Below are 16516 nucleotides of genomic sequence, written 5' to 3' on the forward strand. Positions count from 1 at the left end.
TTAACACTGACATTTTTTACAAACCCATCGACTCCCACAGCTACCTGGATTACACCTCATCCCACCCTACTCCTGCAAAAATGCTATCCCATATTCCCAATTCCTCTGCCTCCGCCGTATCTGCTCCCAGGAGGACCAGTTCCACCACAGAACATATCAGATGGCCTCCTTCTTTAGAGACCGCAATTTCCCTTCCCACGTGGTTAAAGATGCCCTCCAATGCATCACATCCACGTCCTGCACCTCATCTCTCAAACCCAACCCCTCCAACCGCAACAAGGACAGAATCCCCCGGTCCTCACCTTCCACCCAACCATCCTTTGCATAAATCGCATCATCCGCCGACATTTCAGGCCCCACCACCAGGGATATATTTCCCTCCCCAACCCTTTCCATTTTCCACAAAGACTGTTCCCTCCGTGACTACCTGGTCAGGTCAATGCCCCCAACAACCCACCCTCCCATCCTGGCACCTTCCCCTGCCACCGCAGGAACTGTAAAACCTGCGCCCACACCTCCTCCCTCACCTCTATCCAAAGCCCTAAAGGAACCTTCCACATCCATCAAAGTTTCACCTGCACATCCACTAATATCATTTATTGTATCTGTTGCTCCCGATGGGGTCTCCTCTACATTGGGAAGACTGGACGCCTTCTTGCAGAAGGCTTAGGGAACATCTCCGGGACACCCGCACCAATCAACCCCACCGTCCCATGGCCGAACATTTCAAGTCCCTCCTCCCACTCTGCCAAGGATATGCAGGTCCTAGGCCTCCTCTACAACTGCTCCCTCACCACCCGACGCCTCATCTTCCACCTCGGAACACTTCAACCTCAGGGCATCAATGTGGACTCCACCAGTTTCCTCATTTCCCGTCCCCCCAACTTATCCCAGTTCCGACCTTCCAGCTCAGCACCATCCTCATGACCTGTCCTACCTGCCAATCTTCCTTCTCACCTATCCACTCCACCCTCCTCTCCAACCTATCACCTTCATCCCCACCTCCATCCACCGATTATACTCTTAGCTAACTTCTTCCCAGCCCCAACCCCCTCCCATTTACATCTCCATCCCGGAGGCTCCCAGCCTCATTCCTGATGAAGGGCTTTTGCCTGAAACATTAATTTCCCTGCTCCCCGGATGCTGCCTGACCTGCTGTGCTTTTCCAGCCCCACTATAATCCAGACTCTGATCTCCTCACTTTCATCACACAATATGCATCTCCTGTTATTGTGAAAACCTTTATGGAGCCACCACATACCAGTGGGTTTTTACAATAAAAGGCATGATATACTGTACTTACAAGTTATTGCCCCAAGTTGAAATAGACGGGTAATTGAAAAGAAAACCCGTAGGTCTTATTCAAATTGAAAACAAAATTAACTTTTATTTACAATAAAAATTCTATACATATATATTTTGAGACATCCTTTAAGATCTCACACAATATACTCACAATTAACAATAATGTACACCAAAGCCCTTTGACAGGGCTGTTAAGGTGTCTACAAAAGTTGTCTGATAAAAATACGGGTTATAGCAGCACAAAGAAGCAATTCACAATCAGGCCATTTCCACAACATCAGCAGACATCTATAGGAATTCCAGACTTGGGTGGCCAAATGCTTCAATGATTTACATGGAAGGCAGCCTTTTCATTTCTGGGTTCTTTGTTCAAACTCAGTTGAGAGTGATGGGGTGAACAATTCCCTTCCCTGGGCTGCAAGGGTCTCAAATGAAATGAATCTGGAATTTGTCTTAAACGAGTTCTTACTGGGACACAAACTGTCTATGACTGCATTAGGCTCTATTTGTTCGATGGGATTGGGGGCTGGGGTTAAACCACATTCAGAGGAGTATTCATCTGGTCACTGTGCGCAATGCCATTGAATCTATGCTAACAAAACTGTATTAAAAACACTATTTCCATGTGAATTCAAATGCCAGTGTTAGTTGGACCGTGCACAAGTTTTGGAAAACAAACTTCAAAAATAATCTCGTAGATTTAAAATATTTGGCATGTCCTGACAAGTGATAATACAATAACTAAAAGCAAGTTATTTCTTTTTTTCACTGGGGTATGAATGTTGACAGCAGAAGAGATGTATAATGATGTTATACAAATGGCCCAAATTTATCTGAACAAATGCTTAATCCCTATTCACACAGCAAGACATGAGTGGAGTAGAAACTGCAGCTTGGATGAATGGTCAAGATATTTCGAATAGAAAACGGAATGATTCAATTCAAGCAGAATTTTCTTCCCAGTTTTCTACTCAGCTCCATGCTGTAGAAGATTTCTCCACACACCACCTCCTTTCCACGCCAAGTTTTAACAAGGCACTGTTCCAAGGTCAGCTTCACAGCAGAAAATGTCACTTTGTCCTTGAGAGTTGCAATGCAAAAGGGCATGTGACATGAATAGAAGATTCCAGGATGTTTGGAATATTCCGAATCCTCAACCTAACACTAGATTAGGCGCAGTAACATTAACCCTGGTAAATATTTCAAACTGCCCTCCCTTAACAAATAGGAAACAGTAGCATTTAATGAGAGCAGTGAAATTACACAGTTAACAGTAACACTACAGAGGTTAATGTTGGTGTTCAGCACGATTGCACTGTGATGTTTCACGTTCCAATGTGGTATTTTTGAAATAACACAGACACCGTGGCTACTTCCAAATGTAAACCCTGTGAATTTCGCAGGGAATAAGACTGTCAGTGGTTTAAAGCCATTCAGCTCATGTAAATACTTCAGGGGTATAATATACATGTAGAATAAAGAGCATGCTCAAAAATATCTTTTGCAGAGAATGGAACAAAATGGACAAGTTAAATAGATATAGCTAGTATTCGACAGCATTATATTACATGTTAATTCAAAAGTCAAGTAAAATACAAAGCTGTTGAAATTAAAATATGGATCTCAACTTTCATCTGTTTTGAATTGAATTAAATAAATTACTGAGAAACTGAATTCACAAGGTTACAATTACCTAACCTTTCTGATCAGCCATTAGCATGGTCCCATACATGATGATCTTTCTTGGTTAAAAGTATTCAGCAGCTAAAATGAGTCCTCAGGTTGAGTCTACTCAGTTGTAGGCTGCAAGCTCTCTGTCCTTAGCTCAGGTCCTGCCACCTACACAGTCCCCTGTTCAGGGGACAACTCTTTCTTCTCACATTTGAAGACTGAGCTAATCATCAATTTCCAGTCCCTCATAACTCCTTTAGACTATGAAATAGACAGGAATGAAGATTCTATTGCACAGACTGTCAATTCTTTCGGATGAGCTGTGATCAAAACTCACAAGTGGTTTAGTTAATATAAATTAAATCTACTGCATTAAGCTTTTTAATCTTAAAAAGCTCTAAACAGGTCAATTAAATGTGTATTGAATTGAAATGCACTGAGTTCAATATAAAGTTGGATTACACCCTTTCAGCTTTTGGATCAGTTTTCTGACAGATATATCCCTCAGCAGACCACTAGCCGAATAAACAACCCAAAAGCAGACAGTAGCCGTTATCATATGGAATTTCTCATGACTGTCAATCACTTCAGTTTAATGCATGATAGTTCAGTGATTATGAGTAAATTTAAAAGCTCACTCAAGTTTCTTCACCTCTCTGCAGAATGGAACATGCAACCTACTTCAATTATAATTAATGTCTGCCATCTTGATAGCTCCCATCTTTTCCTGACATTTTAGAAGACTTGTTGAAATCCATGCAATGGTCATCCCACACAATCAGCATGCTTGATGGTTCTACCTTATCAATCAATCTGCCTATTCCTTTGGGAGATGTGATTTCAAATATGCCTGAAACAATGTCTCAAAACTCTATTGGACAAGCATATGGATGTACATGGAATAGTGTAGGTTAGATGGGCTTCAGATTGACATGACAGGTCGGCGCAACATCGAGGGCCGAAGGGCCTGTACTGCGCTGCAAGGTTCCATGTTCTATGTTCTATTTACGACCATTCAGATAACTGGACACTAGAGTTCAGATTATCACCATATTTTTAACTTTTTCCTTTTGACCAAGTCATGCCTTTCCCACAGGATCTTCCAATTCAAACGATTGTTGGGCTTAGCCTTGTACTGTGTTAATAAATCTGAAAATGGAACGACATTTCCTCCCAACCAAATGAGTCAATTCTCAACTCCTAAAGTGAACAGAACTCATTCAAAAAACATATCATCGTCCCTGGTCTAAATTCCATTAATTACAGATATAATAAAAGTACGTAATTATTTTTGCAAGAAATTAGCTTCTTTAATCTGTATACTGAATAACTGGTAAATATCTTAGTTGTAGATTCTTCAGTCACGATACACTTACAAAAGGCTCAGCATAATCAGTGACCCATAATATTAATTTCTCATTACAAATATAGAATACATTGTTGCTCACAGTATTAAGTGTATGTGTGTCCATTTACAGCATCTATGGTGTCAGGCACTTCAGGGCTCTCATCTTAGAGAAAGGAAAAGGAAATTGCAACTGCTTTAACGGGTTCAAAATCTATCAGTCACTGGATAATTGTAACTTAAGGACGTAGTCAAAGCCAGTTGACAACTGAACTACCACAGAAAATTCTCTCTGATGATGAAACTTCCAGTGAAGCTAGCATCAGGGACTGGCCTGAAGGGAGAAATATCAGAATGAAGCCGTGTTTGGAGATTGTTCTGAAAATTTAAAAAGGGATGGATGTTTTTCTTTGAGCACTGGTTCCCTAATTCACTCCTGCCGGATGACTTGTGCCAACTCCCCTACATCCTTTCTCTCCTCTTCGCTCTCGTTCTGCTAACACGTTGTGTGATTGGTCTGTACGGAATTTTCTGCAGAAACGTTCGAATCTTTTGATGGCTTCCTCTTCGATTTGAACAGATCCGAGATGTGAAATGCCTGAAAAACAAAGAGGAGATTGCAGGGATCACTTTCACTGCTGCTGGCTTCCTCAAATCATCCATCTAAACAAAGCAGACTTAGTTAATAAATATCACCATATTCTCTTCATAAGACATAGGAACAGAAACCCGGCCATTCAGCCCATCCAGTCTGCTCCGTCATTCAATTCTGGCTGATAAGTTTCTCAACCCCATTCTCCCACTTTCTCCCTGTAACCCTTGATCCCCTTGATATTCAAGAACCGATCACTGTCTTAAATATACTCAATGACCTGGCCTCCACAGCCTTCTGTGGCAGTGAATTCCATAGATTCCCCACTCTCTGACTGAAGAAGTTTCTCCTTATCTCTGCTTTAAAGAATCTTCCCTTTACTCTAAAGCTGTGCCCTTGGGTCCTAGTCTCTCCTACCAATGGAAGCATCTTCCCAACATCCACTCTGTCCAGACCATTCTGTAAGCTTCAATTAGATACACCCTTAACCTTTTCAACTGCACCGAGTATAGACCCAGAGACCTCAAACATTCCTCATATGTTCAGCTGTTCATTTCTGGGATCATTCTCGCAAACCTACTCTGACCATACTCCAGGGCCAGTACATCCTTCCTGAAGGCCTTACTTGCTACCAGGTATGGAAGATGAAGTAATCCTACTTCAGAACCATGATTCCAGACCTTGCTACATTGTGCTATCACTGCAGATGGGATGAGATCGATGTTCAGGCAACTCATTGGCTCAGGAAGTTGGCGTTGGCTAACTTTATAAGGTAGCATCAAGCTACTGCACATTGGCCTTCTCAGCTCAGTATTTGATATTAGTCCGAATCTCAGTAATCAAACTGAAAACAAAACATGCTGAAGATCACAGTGGCTCAGGCAGCATCTGTAGAGAGAGAGAGAGAGAGAGAGAGAGAGAGAGAAAGCTAACATTTCGAGACTTGATGAGTCTTCATCAGAGCCTAACCCACTGTGAGTTCCAGCACTTTTTGTTTTCAGTACAGATTCCAGCAATTTTCTCCTACTCAGCAATCAAGCATTGTGCACTGACTGTGCTCCCTGGTGAGCCTTTTATAGAACATGCTATAACCTGGAGCTGTGCCTTGTCTATATGCAATGCACTGAAATGTCTCCTGCTACAGCGGGAGAGGTCAGGTGCCATTACAAACCCATTCTGTGCCTCAACTGACTAATTATTCATTTGCCAACCTTGACAATCTGTTAGCAATGACGTTTAGCTCCAGAGGAAGTGATTCCGCTTCCCGGAAGAGGTTACTAAGGTCAAATATACCTCTTACCTCTGCTCTGCATTCAGACTCTCCACATAAACTGGGGATAGACATTAGAATTTGGTTGGTGAAATTCAACTGCTAATTCCATATGTCCTTCCCTACAAAGACTCTGACTGAGTTGATGCAATATCACAGACGTTATTAGTCTAACTAACAGACACTGATAGATAGTGAGAGCCAACATTCCAGCCACTTAGACCCTATATTGAGATTAATTTTCAGAAAAATTAGTATGAGAAGTTAAAATTTAACTGAATTATCTAAAGGTTAGTTAAAGTTTCTGTTTTAATTCTATGATATTTATCTTACTAAATTACATTAAATAAAATGTCGAGCAAACATTACCAAGTGCTTTATGACAGCACCAGTGTTTATTTATTAAACTGCAACTTGGCCCCAAGTAAAGGACTCATCTTGAAGAAAGCTGCCTTTTGCTAGAACCTAATAGCACAATGGCTCTTTGTTGTCCTCTGAGATTGCACTTTTACCATTGAGCACACTCGGGAAGCAAATGATACTGTACAACAACAACTGGGCATCGCAACGGAATAAAAGTCATCATTTGTCTGAACCTACGGAGGATGTTAAAGCTGCACACATTGCCTCTGCATTGGAATAAGTTGACACAGTGTTAGTTCCATAAGACAAGGAAATACCCTGAGTTTGCATGCTCAACACCAGTGCGAGCCCAGAATCTAAATATGCCCCTCCTCCCTATCTCTGCAAAATACTTCATCGCGTTTTGTCACGAGAGAGGGGATTATCCTCTCATCATCCACCAACAACAAACATGGTAGTGTACTAAAGAAATGAACAGTTTTATCTTCCTGACATTGCGGGTAGGATTATCACGGCAAACGTGAGTGGGGGTGGAGACAGACCGGCTTGGAATTTTCCGCTAGTTTGTTAGCACCATCTTCCCTTGAGCCATCTTTAAGGGAAAGGCCGGATTAAAAGAGGAATTGCGACCCATCCGTCAAGGAGCAGCAGGTAGTTAGTTATGGCCTTAACGGAGATCAATGGGAATTTTCCATCCGGCTTGAGGGCCCCTCTCCTCCCTCTGAGTGGGCCCTGAGGCTCCCCTCGCCTACCTGACTACAGTTGCAACCTCAGCTGCTTGGGCAGCTGGTGGTCATTTCTTAGTTCAAATGTTTTGAAAGTTGCTCAGAGGATGGCTCAAGATGGAGTCCCCTGTTGTCCCTTAACAGAAACAGCAGGCTTTACCAGAAGCAGAGGGTGACACTGACTAGACCAGCATTTGTTGCCAATCCCTAATTACCCAGAGAGTCAACTACATTGCTATGGGTCTAGAGTTAGACGTAGACCAGACTAGGTAAGGATGGCAGTTTCCTTCCCTGAAGGACATTAATGAACCAGACGGATTGTTCTGGACAATCAACAATGAGTTCACAGTCGGCATTAGACTCTCAATCTCACATTTTTATGTAATTCACATTTGAACTCAGGTCCACAGACATTATCTGGGTCTCTGGATTAACAGGCCTGCGATAACACCACTGGGCCATCGCTTCTGCTTAACTGCATAGCCTCATAACGGTCACTCAGCTTCGAGAATCCAACCGCTATGCTTCACTGTGCAGGAAGCCACTATTGGATAATGTACCGTTCCTGAGGGAGGGCAGGACTGGGATCAGAACTTGATGCAGACACTAGCGTTCTGGCTGACAACACAAAATCCAGCCTCATGTGGCAAAGCATTGGAATTATTATCTTAGATCAAGAATAAGAGGACATCTGGTTTGACTATCCACAGAAACCAGTGACTGTGCTCTCGAACCCACTAAATTCAATCCAGATTGGGTACATCAGTGAATTAACACACCCAAAGGCAATGTCTGGGTTTACATTTCATTTCCTCTCCCAACCTTCACAGCATCATAGAATCCTTACAGTGGGCAATCAAGCCATTCAGCCCATCCTGACAGGATACTACAAAATTCTATTGGCTTTAGTACGCTGGGTATGTAGGAATGGCACACACAAAGGCTCTTTCTCTTGACTCATTTTCAATGCAATTCCCTTCAAATTGTGCGTGTGTACATATGTGTCCCTAGCTGAGTGTAAGACTAGTGTTGGCTATGATGGCCTTCAATAGCCCTCACTGATTGTGTGGGTGGTGTTAACAATAGCTTTTTCACCGGTGTCCTGAAGGATAATTGCTAAATCCTGCAATCATAATTTAGTAACACAACGCAGGAAACCCTTCATTACAGAGCATCTGATGCTCCCAAGCACTTATTCATTCATGCTGTTTATCAGGGAGGACTGGTTAAAGGGGACATTTTCACTGCCAACCCCTAGCTGGCTCTCAGAAGCCACAGTTAGCTCATCCTGATTGCAACAATCCATTTCCAAATCAGTTTGGGCATGTGATGGGGTCAAGAAGGGTTCATTGTGAAGCAGGAAAAAGTGAAGAAGGCTTTCATAATGTCCCAATAGTCTCAAAATTGTTACTCGTAATTGGAAACTATGAGGTTTTGTCTACGCAAAGCATCGAGTCATTGTCATGCAATTATCAAGTGTCAAGTCTTTTATTTTCAGGGTATAATGTTTGCATTTACTGGAATCTGTTAAATCAAAGTATACCTTGAATTGTAACACCTGTTTATTCAAATAAAGCAGCTCTCTCCATATTTTCTTGCATAAGCATTTAAGAAACATTTTTTGCTTTACTGATGAATGGTGCACTTTCCTATTTCAATATTTTGTTTCTTACAGGAGAGAAAATTAAAAAATAAAAGATCTTGCTGTCTTCATTTCAAAAACTAAGTGGGAGAGTGCTTGAGTCTGTGTTTGTGTGAAAACGTATCGCAGTGTGTGAGAATAATTGCGTGTCTGTATCCATATGTATAAACATGTGTGAGCGATTACAGCTGAGAATGAGTACATGTCTCAGTTTGAGAGAGTATGATAATATGGGTCTACATGAATGTTGTGTGTGTGTATGTGTACGTGCATGTGTGTACAGATATATGTGTGTGCGCGTGCGTACGTACGTGTGTGTGTATACATGTGCATGTACGTTGAGGGAGACGATGACCTAGTGGTATTATTGCTAGTCTGTTGATGCAGAGAAAGTGAGCACTGCAGATGCTGGGGATCAGAGACGAAGAGTGTGGTGCTGGAAAAGCACAGCACGTCAGGCAGCATCCGAGGAACAGAAGAATCAATGTTTTGGGCATAAGCCCTTCATCAGGAATGAGGCTTATGGGCCAAGGGGGCCGATATATAAATGGGAAAGGGGTGAGGTTGTAGTGGTTCTGTTCGCCGAGCTGGAAGTTTCTGTTGCAAACGTTTCGTCCCCTGGCTAGGAGACATCATCAGTGCTCTGGAGCCTCCTGCGAAGCGCTTCTTTGATGTTTCTTCCGGTATTTATAGTGGTCTGTCCTTGCCGCTTCCGGGTGTCAGTTTCAGCTGTCCACTGTAGTGGTTGGTATATTGGGTCCAGGTCGATGTGTTTGTTGATGGAGTTTGTGGATGAATGCCATGCCTCTAGGAATTCCCTGGCTGTTCTCTGTCTGGCTTGCCCTATGAAAGTAGTGTTTTCCCAGTCGAATTCATGTTGCTTGTTGTCCGAGTGTGTGGCTACTAGGGATAGCTGGTCGTGTCGTTTCGTGGCTAGTTGGTGTTCATGTATGTGGATTGTTAGCGGTCTTCCTGTTTGTCCTATATAGTGTTTTGTGCAGTCCTTGCATGGTATTTTATGTTTATACAAGCACCCGAGCTACAAATCTTCGCACAAACTTTGAAGGGGTGAGGTAGCTGGGATAGGTAGATGAAGGTGGGGGTAAAGGTGATAGGTCAGAGAGGAGGGTGGAGTGGATAGGTGGGAAGGAAGATGGATAGGTAGGACAGGTCAAGAGAACGGTGCCGGATCAGAGTCCCAGTGTTTCTGACTCGGCACTGCCCTCGTGAATGGTCCTACCTGTCCATCTTCCTTCCCACCAATCTATTCCACCCTCCGCTCTGACCTATCACTTCCATGTCGATTCTCCTGCTCCTCGGATGCTGCCTGACCGGCTGTGCTTTTCCAGCACCACACTCTTCCACTGTTAATCCAATGACCCAGACAATGGGTTCAAATCCCACCATGGCAGATGGTGAAATCTGAATTCAATTAAAAAAAATCCGAAATTAAGAGTCTAATGCTGACCATGAATCCACTGTCAATTGTGAGAACAAAAAAACCCACCTGAGTCACTAATGCCCTTTAGGGAAGGAAACTGCCATCCTTACCTGGTCTGGCCTATATGTGACTCCAGACCCACAGTGATGTGGTTGATGCTTAACTGCCCTCTGGGCAATTAGGGATGGGCAATAAATGCTAGGCTAGTCAGCAATGTCCTCATCCCATGAATGAATGTATGTGAGCATCTAAATGACGCTCGCCCCTTTTCCAGTTCTGGATGCACCCAGAAATGATTTGGAGTTCAGTTTTGAAATTTGAATAATTTGAACACATCAGCTGACCCTGAGCCACCCATTTTTATGGGATTTGGGATTCAGTCCAAACACTCAGATCCTAAAGTCCACACAGGGAACGCCTTCAATTTACAAAGGACAGCTTGCCTTCACTGATCTTCCACCAACAAACTCGCTGGAAACAAGTTGGCCGAAAGGCCAACAGGTTCACATTCCCCTCTGGTGAGCCCAGCAGCCGAGGTGACTAATGAGCCCTCCTGCCCATTTCACTGGTCACAGTTAGAAACATAAACGGGATGACTTACAATCCAATAGGCGATGAATGCTCCCTGCAGTAATCCCACCAGAACGTCTGTCGGATGGTGCCTGTAGTCTGACACACGGGAAAGGCCGGTGTAAAAAGCCATCATGATTAACAGTGACTGTAGCAGCGGTCTCAATAACCTCGCCCCCTTCCAGGTGAACCGAGCTTCCAAATAAAACTGCAAAAGAGAAACAGCATTCTCAAAACCGACCTTTAACTCCGCAACTCTTCCTGTGATGACTGTTTTGGGATGTGTTTTCTTTTTCACTGTTTCAGTGTCAGGACAGATACTATCGCAGGGATCCCCTGTAAATAATTAATCCAACCCCCCAGGGACCATCTCCAAATATTAACACACTTCCAGAGATCACCAGCACATTCCTCAAATTCTCCTGTCAATACTAATGGACTCCCAGGGACTGTCTACAAATATTCACATTGGCTCTGTAAATACTGACATTCTGACAGAGGATGACTACAATTACAGAACCATTCCGGCAAATATTAAAATTCCCTGGGATTCCTTGCAAAACAAGCCTGGAAATATTAAGGCGTTTTTATACAACATGTGGAGTTCTCTTCCAATTACACAGACGTTAAAAGGGGGTTGGTGGGGGAGGGGAGAAGTATCCTGAAACTACTGCACACACCTCCCCCATCCCCAGAGATCTCGAATAAACACTGACAACGTCTGGGCTTCAATCTTAAAAGTGTGTCAACTACTCAGTGCTGTCAGTGCGTATGTTTCCCCTCTATACTAAACTGTTAAATAGTCAACAAATACATACTCATGTGTACACACAATGTACACAGTATGTTGCTAGACTCTGCTCACAAATATGAAGCTTGTTGGAGCTGTAATTCTTGCTATTTCTCTGGGGTTGCAAAGCTAAGTTTGAAACCACCTTGTTTCAAGTCAGCCATCATGTCTTCACCACACACTAGAACTGTCTATAAGGCAATACTTAATGTGCTGGGAGGACTGAACACACAGATCATGTTTTAGACCTTTTAGAATGCTCCTTTATAAAAGGAAAAAGGAGATTTTTTTTTCTCTCTGTTCAGCTATTCCCTCAGTCTGCATTATTCCTTGGCTAAAGATGAATTCCGGAGGTGTTAGAATAGATGAATGATCCAAGGTTTGTCTGCTTCCCTTTAGGAATCAGCTAGCATTCATACAGAACCTTCCCGTGGGGGATATCCGATAGGACAAATTGTTCATGGTCTGTCAAAAGAGCAGGGTGCACAGAATAAATGCCCCAGTCACTTAGTTCTGAGACTATCCGCACCAGCCCTAGAGTGGGGCCAGACATTTGAGTGTTTTAGTGAGAGTCAGGGTTGTAATCCTCCAGATGAGATATTAAATGGAAACTCCATTTATCTATCCCAGTGGAAACTGAACTTTTCCCTGAGAATGAGTCTCCCAGACCTCAGGCAGAGAGTTCTCCCTCAATCAGTAGCATACTTGAAACATCTTACTGTGTGCAAAATGTCAGCTGCACTTTAAAGCAGCAGACAGGCACACCCTGTGTATTTCAAAGGTAGACCTTCAAGCTGATGTTCTATCTTTCATTTTTGTTACAGTTCCTTGACACCGGCCTTCCAAGTAATTCACTCACTGCAATTCAGTCCTGGTGGAAGTATGGCTAACTCTTTAGAACCACTTTCCTGGATTTTATATTCTAGAATTCCGAACGGGAAATCATTTATTTAAATAAATAATTTTTGACATTCCAATCAAAGCCAACATCCAAACGGACAACGTGTCCTGTTCACGTTGGCGAGAAAATATCTGGTTTAGTTTGTAAATTAGGAGGAACCATTTACAAAGCTACAATATTAAGAACCGATACGTTTGTATGAAATCTTTTACTATTCCAATAATTTGGGAAAATATTAGACAAGTGCAAGTCCAAATGAAATCTTGACAGCATTTGGAATCACAGTGTACAATAATATTCCTCCATTATTTTATTCACCTAATTCCTGCCTGCTACCTTCACTCATCCGTACCAGCGTTCCTCAGCAAATTCCACCTAACTGTGCTGTGATAAACTGACTCTGACAAGCTTGACTCGTGTCAGTATTATGTCCTGAGATAACCTCAAATGCCTTCTCTCTGCTGAGCGCTCACTTATAATTTCCACTCAAAACACTTTCACCATTACATGCATCCCAGAGATTAAAGGTCATGCTGGAATAACTCAGGGGAATCTCAAACATGTTTGACTGATGACTGGAGTTTTGGAGGCATACATTTGCAGACTAGGAATATGCTGAAAGGAATTTAATCCGGGCGGCAGATTCCCTACCCTGCTAGCTGCAGGGTCCAGGGTGTTACCTCCTCTGGGTAGGCCATCACCATTTTAAATTGGTTCAAGGGCACTGACAGTAGAGATTTTGCCACCACCATCACCACTTTCCCCCTGCCCAGAGAGCTGCCTGCAAATGGAGTGATAATAACTGCTGGCGATGTACCCTCTAGGGGCTAAGGGTCAGCAAGGGGGGCAGCTGGGAGGGGATAGTGGGGTTGTTAATACAACTCCCTCGAAGACTCCAGAGAGAATGTCATGAGATGAGCAGTTGGCAGCTTCAGGGTCAATCCAAGTTGGGGCTGAAACTGGAAGTAGGAAAATCGATGGGGTGAAATTGGGAGGACTGAGGCCAAAGTAAGGAATAAGTGAGAAGGAGAAAGGGTTGGGGTAGCAGCAAGTAGATGAGGAAGAAAGAAGGGTCTGACAGAGACCAGTAAAAGGAAGTTTGAAGTAACCAAATAAAAACAGAAAATGTTGGATCTCTGGCAGCATCAGTGGAGAGAAAGAACATAACATTTCAAGTCTGTGATCTCATAGAATCCCTACAGTACAAAAACAGGCTCTTTGGCCCAACAAGCCCACACTGACCCTCCGAAGAATATCCCAAACCCCCACCATATTACTCTACATTTGCCCCTGGCTAATGCACCTAGCCTACACCTCCCTGAACAACATGGTCAATTTAACATGGCCAATTCACCTAACCTGTACACCTTTTGGATTGTGGGAGGAAACCCATGCAGACACGGGGAGAATGTGCAAACTCTCCACACAGAGAGGGTGGAATCGAACCTTGGACCCTGGCGCTGTGAGGCAGCAGTGCTAACCACTGAGCCACTGTGCCATCCCCAATCTTTCCTCGCAGCTAACACTGGGCCACTATGTCCATTCTGTCCACAGTTGCTGACTGGCCTGCTGAGTCTTCCCAGCATTTTACTGAATCCAGAATGCCAGCGTCCATGGAAGAAAGATGATTTTGTGGCAGGAGTCAGGAGCAAAAGGACTGGATTGGATAGGAGCCAAAATGCAGATCCCAGTAGGAATTACCGAAGTCAGAGCAATGACAAACACAAACTTGTGACCAGGGGAGGCCGGGGAAAGATAAAACTAGGGTTATTGATGCAGAAATGGGACATGGCCTGATCTAGGAGACCAGGGCTATGACTCTAGTAACAGGAGTAGGAGATGGAGCCAAGGAATGAAAGGTGGGAGTAGTTGTAAACAGTGAGAGGAATCAGCAGCATTAGGTAGAGCAGAGATCCTTCAGCAATCCATTACAGAATGTAAGGAGCAGGGAAAGATCAAAGCCTGCCAGAGACTGGAATGAAAACTAAATCCATGCAAGACGATCAGTAGCTGGAATGGAGGCAGTGCACAGAAAATGGAGTCCCTCACTAAAAAGCAACAACAAATGTTGCAGAAAAGGTGCAGGAATGAATCCAGTCCAGGCGATGGTTATTGTGCACGTCCAGACCTATCGCATTTAACTAGAAAATGGTGCAATGCTCTCATTCCAGCTCATCATGCCCGTTGGGGAGGGTTTTGGGATGGGGGGGTGTGGAGGAGTGAGGGTCAGTCAGTCTCCGGTCAGGTCTCTCCTGCAACATACCCAGTGCCATGGTGGGGGTGGGAGGGGAGAGAATGGACAGAAATCTGGCACAGGAGAGTGGTACGTGATCCACGCCAGGCTTGTTTCAAGTTTCAGAGTGCTGTCATCCCAGCCACACCTGTTACAACAACCTCTGAACAGATGAATTTTTAGCAACATCTGAGGTGTTTCAGTACAAGGGAAGAAATAGCCTAAAGGGTTTGTGTTTTGTTTGGGAAGGGAAGCGTTGCTCTATTTAAAGGGAAACTCTATTTAGAAAAGCGACAAACGTCAACAGGCTTCCTTATAAACACAATTTTCAACCAAGTGTTCAGATGGGTGTGTCTGTGGACCGGGCCAAAGTTCAGCCTGAAGCATTGTCATTTTGTTCATGAGAAGGACTCACAACAATCTGTTGTCTTCCTGCTCGACTAATTACCTCACGTTTCCCACCGATGACTTCCTCAGTGAGACACGTTGTGCCAAATACCTAACCTCACAGTATTGTCCTGTGGCTGCTGACTGAGCTCAGCTTTGGACAGCACAGTGCCTGGTGCTGAGCAGGCCAGGGCACAAGATCAAAAGGACAAAGAAGCCAGGACATCACCCGCTGGTGAAAAGATGGCACAGGGCCCCACAACAGGATTCGCAACCTAGCCCAGAATATGGGTGGCACTTTGGCCCAGTGGTTAGCACTGCTGGCTCCCAGCACCAGGGACCCAGGTTTGATTCCAGCCCCTGGCGACTATCTGTGTGGAGTTTGCACGTTCTCCCCATGGGTTTCCTCCGGGTGCTCCCACAGTCCAAAGATATGCAGGTTAGGGTGGTTTGGCTGTGCTAAGTTGCCCAGAGGGATATTCAGGGATGTGCATGTTAGGTGGGTTAGCCATGGGAAATGCAGCGTTACAGAGATTGGGTGGGATGCTCTTCAGAGGATTGGACTGGAGTCAATGGGACAAATGGCCTGCTTCCACACTGTAGGACTCTATGATTCCCCTATCAGCATATGGCCTCCTTCTTCAAGGACCGCAGTTTCCCCCCAGATCGACGATGCCCTCCACGGCATCTCCTCCACTTCCCGCTCCCCTGCCCCTCCAACCGCCACCAGGACAGAACCCCACTGGTTCTCACCTACCACCCCACCAACCTCTATATATAGCGTATCATCCGCCATCATTTCCATCACCTCCAAACGGACCCCACCACCAGGGATATATTTCCCTCCCCTCCCCTATCAGCGTTCCGAAAAGACCACTCCCTCGTCAGGTCCACACCCCCCACCAACCCAACTTCCACTCCCGGCATCTTCCCCTGCAACCGCAAGAAATGCAAAACTTGCGCCCACACCTCCTCCCTCACTTCCCTCCAAGGCCCCAAGGGATCCTTCCATATCCGCCACAAATTCACCTGCACCTCCACACACATCATTTACTGCATCCGCTGCACCCGATGTGGCCTGCTCTATATTGGGGAGACAGGCCGCCTACTTGCGGAACGTTTCAGAGAACACCTCTGAGACACCCGGACCAACCAAACCAACTACCCCGTGGCTCAACACTTTAACTCCCCCTCCCACTCCACCAAGGACATGCAGGTACTTGGACTCCTCCATCGCCAGACCATAACAACACGACAGTTAGAGGAAGAGCGCCTCATCTT

At 44.4% G+C, this 16516-nt stretch overlaps 1 protein-coding gene across 1 annotated transcript in view; it reads right to left on the reverse strand.

Moving 5' to 3' along the window:
• Window positions 1–1406: 1406 nt before the first annotated feature.
• The window catches only part of LOC132835921 (phospholipid phosphatase 3-like), an 86491-nt gene continuing 71381 nt past the window's right edge, over window positions 1407–16516 (reverse strand). Inside the window, exons 5-6 of the mRNA XM_060855031.1 lie at window positions 10956–11132; window positions 1407–4919 (exon numbers count right to left, since the gene is read on the reverse strand). Coding sequence (XP_060711014.1) covers window positions 4818–4919; window positions 10956–11132 — 279 coding nt within the window. The 3' untranslated portion in view covers window positions 1407–4817. The remainder of the gene's footprint in view (window positions 4920–10955; window positions 11133–16516) is intronic.

This window comes from Hemiscyllium ocellatum, chromosome 45, assembly GCF_020745735.1.
Source record: "Hemiscyllium ocellatum isolate sHemOce1 chromosome 45, sHemOce1.pat.X.cur, whole genome shotgun sequence".
NCBI lineage: Eukaryota > Metazoa > Chordata > Chondrichthyes > Orectolobiformes > Hemiscylliidae > Hemiscyllium > Hemiscyllium ocellatum.